General features: G+C 43.8%; 1 protein-coding gene across 6 annotated transcripts in view; it reads right to left on the bottom strand.

The window, feature by feature from the left end:
- Positions 1-1,277: 1,277 nt before the first annotated feature.
- Positions 1,278-8,397, bottom strand: part of EPHB3 (EPH receptor B3) — a 69,681-nt gene continuing 62,561 nt past the window's right edge. For 4 of the 6 annotated variants that reach the window (XM_086944419.1, XM_086944421.1, XM_086944420.1 and 1 more), the window contains exons 15-16: positions 5,472-5,627; positions 1,278-3,674 (exon numbers count right to left, since the gene is read on the bottom strand). In XM_086944419.1, the coding sequence (XP_086800545.1) occupies positions 3,566-3,674; positions 5,472-5,627 (265 nt within the window). In that variant the 3' untranslated portion in view covers positions 1,278-3,565. The remainder of the gene's footprint in view (positions 3,675-5,471; positions 5,628-8,397) is intronic. The other 2 variants (XM_086944423.1, XM_086944424.1) reach the window with 1 other exon arrangement.

The raw sequence follows: 8,397 nt of genomic DNA, 5'->3' as shown, positions 1-8,397 counted from the left end.
CGAGAGAGGGAGCATTTGTTGTTGGAACTCCAACATCTTACTGGGCGTCCTGGCTCACATGTTGTTTCATTGCACAAAGTTACAAGTGTTCCGTGCTGAAGTTTTATCTGTATAGGAAAAGTCTTACTGAGCAAGTCTTCCAAATAGGTTTTCTTTTTCTAATATACCCAACTGATCCAGTTATTTTTAACAATGACTTTGTATATCTATTCAACTTATTCCTTCCATCAGCTTGCAAGAGATGGAAAAAATAGTCAATGGTGCTGATATATAACTTTACAACAATTCCCTTGGAAGCCAAAAAACATCCCTTATGAAAAAATGTGATTCTGATCTCAAAATATTAAACCACCATGAACAAATGGACCAGAAAATGTAATAATTTTACTCAAATTTACTTTATATTTATGCTAGATATTGATCGTTCCCTATTTTACTTTTGATGTTCGTGTTTCTACCATGTCACAAGACTGTATTCTGCTATATAGTGTTAACTCACTTTCGTGCTCTATAACTATAATGACCCAAGATATTTATATACTTTAAGGCCTTGTTGTATGCAATACCACTGCTATATAATATTTCTGTAAAATAATAAAATATAATAAATATTTTTGAAATCTGAAAAAAGTGGGGCCAGCCTCATCATGGTCCCTAGCTGCGATGGCCCCCATTCCTGAAGAGATACATTTTCCTGCCCTTTCACATATCCATGTACAGTACAGAACTCCCCATTCCCACACTTCAGACTTTACACAATACCCTGCCACAGCCCCGGTTATAATCTGGAGACAGGTTCCAAGGTCTTCCGTGACGCAGGATGACCTGCCCCTCATGTACGGGGCATGCTGCAGCGATAAAACAGCTCAGTGGTGCAATTAGTCAGCTGGGACACCTTGGTTCAGTAGACCCTGATTTACAGCGACGAAATTTCCATGATCCAAAATTTATGAATTCACCCAACTTAATGGACAAAAGTTTCACCTTCGCTTACCCATATCAAGATCCCTACTTCACATATGACATTTTGGTCTGTTCATTTGTTTTGGGTTAATATGCAAAGCTAAATACAGTCGTTCTCAATGACCCTACAAACAGCATTTCCAGGAAATCACTATCCTATTTACCAAAGGACCGAGATATCTGGTTTAATGTGTCATTTTGGTAAGGAAATTTTACAAATTTTACAGAGTATCAACATATGAATTTGCTATATTTAAAAGAAGTGATTGCACATAGGTATTAACCATGAAAAGAAAACACAACACAAGGAAGAGTTGGATAAATTTCTTAAATAATTTAATTGAAAAAGTATTTCTTTAAAAAATATTTCTACAAATGCACGATTGCATCATTTGTGTTCACCATTAAATACATCTCAATAGTTTAAAAAGGCTGCAAATCCGTTCCTGCGTACAGTAAGGTTTAGAACTGGCGCAGAGACGGACCCACAAAACTGGAGTGAACATAGGCAACAGGCCTGAAGCCAGAACTGTGGACCTTGGCACGGATAGGGAGCATGTACCAGCCAAGAGAAGACATGTCTGTGAGACCACCATGGCCCCGGAGAGACCTGGTACCATGCATCTGATGTGCCCAATGAGGTCTGGTACAGCATTAAAAGAGCACACAGAGGAACCAGTACCGCATAGATGCTTTGCCCAGAAAGATGTGGTACAGGGAGTCGGCTCTGCCCCAACAAGATCAATACAGTGTTTCTGCGGTGGCCAGAGAGACCTAGTACCATGGGTCTGCTGCGACTATAGAGGCTCTGGTCTTTTATGCGCCTACAGATAAAGGGCAGCATCTAAGTTGTGTATAAACAGATATAGTTTAGGGTCTCCGCTTTGCCCAGAGAGACCAAATTCAGAATCGAAGAAATAATTTTGCGAATCCTAGTGGTTACCTCGAAAGCCACAAGAGAAGCATGGAACCGCACATCTACAGAGACGTCTGAAACTCACTCTAGTCTGTGAAGCCTAGTACTGTGCCTCAGGTCACCAAAGTAGCTCGTTACCGTACCCCTGGTCACCACAGAAGCCTAGTACTGTGCCTCTGGATGCCAGAGAAGCCTGGCACTGCGCTGCTGGAAGAGGACGGAACCTCCAAAACTTAAGAAAAAGATTATTGCCTTCAATCTGCAGAAATTCTCAACAGAACGCGTTGCCCTCAGCGTGCACACCCAGCCACAAATACACACAGATTCACACTTTTACATGTACACAAAAGGTTATATCTGCTCACGCCCGCAGTCACACCGAACATGTACACCACCGTAACAATGGTACACATGCCCACACGCACGCACATTTGCACTCTGTATGGGGCCTGTTATTATTTAATATTAAAAGAATAAATTGCTGTTCTCCTAGAAGGAAAGGATCATAAAGTTAGAAGTTGTTTGGCAGCTATCACAGCATTTGGAATAAAAGGAGAAGACCCAGCCCTCTGTGAGAGTCTGCCCAATCAGCATCCATAGGGCAGGGCGGGACACATGAGGCGAGGTCTTAGTTCAGTTTTCCAAGTCCCAGGCACCCTGACCCCCCCCATTCTCTGCCTTTGTTAAACTCTAGATGTCTCTGTGCAAACTTGCGCTGGCTATCAGACTCTACCTTTTGGCTCATCTCAAGGCAAAATAAAGAAAGATGTTCCTGTCCGACGGCACACAGAAATGATCACCACCTCCTTCCCATATTCCAACTTCTAGGCCAGGCATCCCTTGCCGGCTGCATAGTGCATGTCTCTGGTTCTGATGTCTGGAAGAAAGTGAAGCAAGTCTCCAAGAGCAGAGGATCCATTTGGAAGCATGCAATTTGTTTTCCGATCACGATTTTTGGAGGTTCCCGGAAGACAGTTGAGGAGGTATCAGGAGATAATTCTGGTTTTCAGGCGGAGGAAGGAAGAAATCAATATTTTCAAACTCACTCCAGAGAAAAATCAGATATTCACAGTCCAGGCTACACCACATATCCGAGGGTCGCATTATCCTTCTCTTCCGAATAAACCAGTACACCTCACGTGCTGCTCCACAAACCAAGTTCACACAATTTCTTGGATCGAGTCAGGGAAACGGGCCGAGTTAGATGCGTCTTCCCTACATGCCTAGGGTGATATTCCAGCTTAAAATCCACCATCAGAGAGTAAAATTGAGAAAAGCCTATTCCGATCAGCCTCCAGATGAGGATACAAGGGCTGAGATTTAGAATTCTATCCATAACGACCCTCTTCAGGTCAATACAAATCGTGGTTGAAATGTCCCACATGTGTAAAGGAAGAGTCACTCATCGACACCCAAGCGTTTCCTAATCCGTCTTCAATATGAAGCGTTATACCAGCTATTTGGGCTATTCCTGCATCTCCTGTATCCCCATTGAGCAGACAAACAGGGCCGGAGCAAGACAATCCTGCAGACGATATCTTGCACTGTGCTCCGCTTCTGACAATCCAAGCGTTGGAGGCCACAGGAGCTCCATGTGCAGGGGAGGCTGAGCACCGCAGCTGGGATACTAATGGAATATTCCACAAGTTCATCATTTTTCCATGGCTGTCCCATAGTTCCGTGCAGTCAGACCTGGATGGGGAGAGTCTGGTTCATTTGGAGCCTCATGTCCTGGATGCTGCTCAAGATCTTCTTCTGGTGCCCAGCTAGTGTCACACCTATCCTGAGAAGATCCCTGGGAAAAAGAGAGAGTTGAGACATTAATAACTTAAAAAAAAAAATAATAAAAAATATATATAAAAAAAATGTATATAATAAAGCACGAACAGAAAAACTGCACTCGCGGGGGTCAAATCCAAGTCGGATTTATTGCACACAAATCACAGTCAGACGCGTTTCGGCGGTACGCCTTCGTCAGTCATATATATATATATATATATATATATATATATATATATATATATATATACATACACACACACACACACTCGAGACAAAACCCCTTGCCTCACTCAAACATTCCACGCCTACACAGAACAAGTCATTGAAAGAGTGGGGAAAACAACAGGTGGGAATGACTACACAAGAATTCAGATAAGGTGCATCCCACTGAATACTTCAGTCAAAGAAACATTAACTAGAGAATGCCCAAAAAGTAACACCTACAGGAGTATATAACTAAGAAGTACCCATGTATGTAAAGGTACTTTAAGTTCATGAAGATTTGGCCGACCCAGAACATTTAATAAAAAGGACATATCTCCAAGGAGAAGGACAAGCAAGGGACAACAGCATCTAGAGGCACAAAAACATAGCCAAACTCACCAAAAAGCAACCCTTCGCAATTACCCAAAATAACGACTAAAAAGTCCAAACAGTCACACAAAATATAAAAACTTGCGAAACACTAAAGTCAAGGCAATGACCAATAAGAACACATCCTCATGGTTGCATAACATCAGCAGTCAATCACATCCTTAAGGCCCAAAATGTAACGATAGCCATCAAAAGTACACCAGACAATCCAAGGTGTAACAAAAGTAACAGGCTGAAACAAAATGGTCTCATATCAACGTCCCACTGTTCCAATGCTTAAAAAATTAAATCAGAACAACCATGACCTTAAGGGAAATTCAACATTTTCCAGCAAAAGTTCCTCAGAGCAGATGTTCACAAGAATCTAGGAGTTTTAAACTCCTCAGACCCCCAACCTCACCACAACCAAGAAATGACTGGCACAAGAAAAGTAGGGAACCATCACACATGTCCACAAGAGTAAAAACATGCAGCCGAGAGCTGAAAACGTTGCCCACTACGAGACATTCAGTGTTACTTTGTGAGCATATAGGGCGAGATCTCAAGATGCCAATTTAATGTGAACACTAACAAATTTATTTCACCCAGTAACAAAACATACATGAAAACACAAGTGGAAAAAAAAACGAGAAGCATGAACCAACCCAATGCTGCTTCATAATGTAAACAACCTAACCAGAACTTCAAAAGTGCAGCATTCAGAGGATGGGTATACAAACAGAGTACTAAGCTGTTTGAACACCCACAAAAGTACAAATCCTCACAACAAAACAAACAGGATGTTTACTTTGTGCTGGTTTGAAAGAGTAATTGATGGAAGTGAAAACAGAGAGGGGGGGGGGAAAGGCAAACTTGCAATTTCCAACCATTCCCCACTTGCAGAAAGGTAAGACAGAGCAGCTAGTCACTCTATGAGAAGGGACATGTATGAGAGGGGAGTAAAGAAAAAGGAAATGAAAGAAGGAAATTCCTGATGTGATGTAATAAAGGGGGTTACTCCAGGGCAAACAGTTTTGGGGTGAGGGAGGCAAGAGTGTAGCTGTGCATACAGGGAGAGTTGGCAGCTTTGCAATGGGAGAGGTACAGGGATAGGAGATTCCACAGCATTTCTTCATAATTGTTAAGAATTGTGAGTAGGCCCCTGATAGGGGAAGAGATAATCCCTAAAGTAACCTGACAAACCTAACTCCACTCCTCACCCTTCCATTATACTCACTCTGATGTCATCTGTGCAACCAAATCGAAGGAGGCAAACCCAGCGTTGATAAAGTTCTCTTTGTACCGTCCCATTTTGATGGCATCGAGCCAGTCTCCCACGGTGGTGAAGGTGGTGTAATCAGGCACCGTCCGGTCAAGCAGAGGCTGGGAGATACTGTGTGCAAGGAGTGGAAAGGATTAATATGGAGCGCGTGAGGCGGGTGGAGCAGTGCAAGGGAGGCGGATGGCGGGGAAGTGAAATCATGGAGGTGGATGAATGCGAGGGACTGCAGCGCTAGCGGGGAGGTGAGCAGTACGTTTATGGGAGAGGGATCATAGATGGTGAGTAGTGAGTAGAGGACAAGGCAGGAAAGTGGAGATAACTGAGTGATGTGAGGTGCTGCATAGGAAGGAGACGATGGACTATAACAAGCCAAAGAGGAGCTCGGTTGGAGACCGAATGAGACGAGAAGGAGGTAGGACTGAATGAGGACAGCAATTGAGAAGAGTGGATATATGTAGAAGGTGACAGGAGCATTGATGGTTCCCATAAGGGAGTAGGGGGCTGGGTGCTGGAGTAAGGGAAGGGATAGTTAATATAGTATGATCAGAAAGGGGCCGAGGTCCAGAATTGGTGCATTAAGAGGCTTAGGACTCAACGGTGGTGGGGCGCAGAGTCGGTCATTGGCAGCGGAATGAATGAGGTGCTACACTGAAGAGGATGGAGATGGACCTGGTTGAGGAGATGATTGTGGAAGACAAGGGTGCACTCACCCATACTGGACCTTGAGATGACCTTGGTGCAGGAGATCAGTGGTGGAGTCTGAGGGAGCTCTCACCAAGACTGGGCCTCGTAGATGTCCCTGGTAAAGGTAGTGAGGGTGAAGTATGAGGAGGTAAAAAAAATCCTTAGGTCTAGACCATGGAGAGGATGCAGATGAAATGAGTGGCACTTGCCTTGACGGAGTCCTGGGGATGATGCTCAAGAGATGTGTGGGATGAATCACAACAGTCAAACACCAGACTACTAATAAGAGATGGTGCAGATGTTGACAAGAAATGAAGAATGAGCAGCACTCACTCAGACTGGGACTGGGAGAAGGTCCTAAGGGATGGGAGTGATGGATGAGAACCCAGACTGGGACTTGAAGTCTGTTTGTATGGGGGATGCAGATGTGAGTGAGGTCTGAGCGTCAGTGCCTGAAAACACAGTGATGACCAGAGACATTTTATCTCTAGGGGCAAACACTAAATGTGACTCTGAGATGGATGGGGAACAGAGAGGTGCAGTAAATTCTTTTTATACATCCTGATATTGATTTTTTGAGTGGTGATGTACAACAGTTCAGAATGAGCCACATATGGCAGTGGGATTTGGAGGTTAACCTGACGGGTGATGGCTTTGGTGTTAGCACAGCCATAATTTCACACTACCAGCGTTCACATGCACTTGGTGAAGCCTGTGACACTAGCTACTTAAAACCACATTGCAAGGGTTAGGAGCTTCAGAAAGCTCCAACAATTAGAAGACACACACAGATCTCACATGCACACTCCCAGAATCAAAAACCAAAACCGGACACGAATGGAAATGTTTTCTCTGGGAAAAATACATGATGTAGACTTCTCAGTTAGTATGCAGCGTAAAAAAACCAACACACAAAATCCAATCTTCCGATTACTAATGAGTTTTCTCTGCCAATCTCTTAAAATATTGAGAACCGACATTTAGTGATCCCCATCAACAGAAATGTCCTTGTCTATCTTGGCCACTAGAAGAAGAGATTTGATGAGGATTACTTTCCACTCCTCAATTGCAAGATTTCCTTCTTCAGGAGCAGAAATCTTATGCACATCGATTTTCCAGGAAGCCCTGGAGACGACAGGGTCCGAGTAGGATATTGTTGCAATGATTTCTGGTGGAAGCCCAGATTCCATTCAAGCTCTTCAGTTTAATTCAATAATCCTCTAGTCTGTTGGCTTGACAAAAAACACTATTTTCCACTGAGTCAGAAATGAACCCCCTATATGGGAGAGCTGGGTTACTGGCTGCTCCAAACACTGTTGACTGTAAAATGAGCTATCAGGCCTTTACAACCAAGCAACAAACACTTTGCAATGAATTGCCACTGGAATTGTATATTGCGTGTGTCCTGCACGCCTTTAAAAAACAAAAGTTCAAGGACATTCTATGTAAAAGGTTATTGGTATCTGCAAAACTGATATGCAGCATAGAGCTGCTAGCACACAGCACATTGGTTCTACTGAACTGAATCTATAAACAATGCATGGAGTTCTGCTGCCTTCTGGGTGTGGAGCTACGAAATAACACCTTCTAATGAGTGTTTCCCATTGGAAAGGGCAGGTATCAAGGAGATCCTACTCACAATGATAGGGGGGGGGGGTTGGTTAATCAGGTCTGTCTAAGGCTGCATCAGAGAAGATACAGAGGACTTCAGTGAAGAACCTGCCAAAGGCGATGGAGTTCTAGCCTAAGGACTGCACAGGATCCTGATTTTGAGTGGCCGCTAGGGGTCTGAGGTTGAAACTAGGTGATCCGAACTCTACTTCGGAGTATCTGGCAACAGGAAAGAGTGGCACGAGGCTGGGTAACTGAATGGATAAATAGTGCTAACTGAGCCTGCTGTGAAAACATAGGAAGAGAGTCTGGGTACTAGAGTGGCTTCTGCAAGCAGAGCACTAGTCTGGGCATGTGAAGGTGATGCTGCCATCTGGACACTAGACTTGGTCATGTCATATTGAGACTAAGGGGTGCCTGGACCAAGGAGAAGACTCTTCCAGGGACAAAAAAAATGCAGAATACAGATCCTTCTGTGGGAGAAAAGAGGAGTTTGGGCAAATGAGGAGTGCCAGGAAAGGGAAGATGAATGTAGGGCAGTGGAGAGGAGGCTGTGAGGTGCAACATGAATCTGGACAATGGAGTG

This window comes from Lissotriton vulgaris, chromosome 11, assembly GCF_964263255.1.
Source record: "Lissotriton vulgaris chromosome 11, aLisVul1.2, whole genome shotgun sequence".
Classification (NCBI taxonomy): Eukaryota; Metazoa; Chordata; class Amphibia; order Caudata; family Salamandridae; genus Lissotriton; species Lissotriton vulgaris.
Note: the sequence above shows the minus strand (reverse complement) of the source record. Positions and strands in the feature narration are given on the sequence as shown.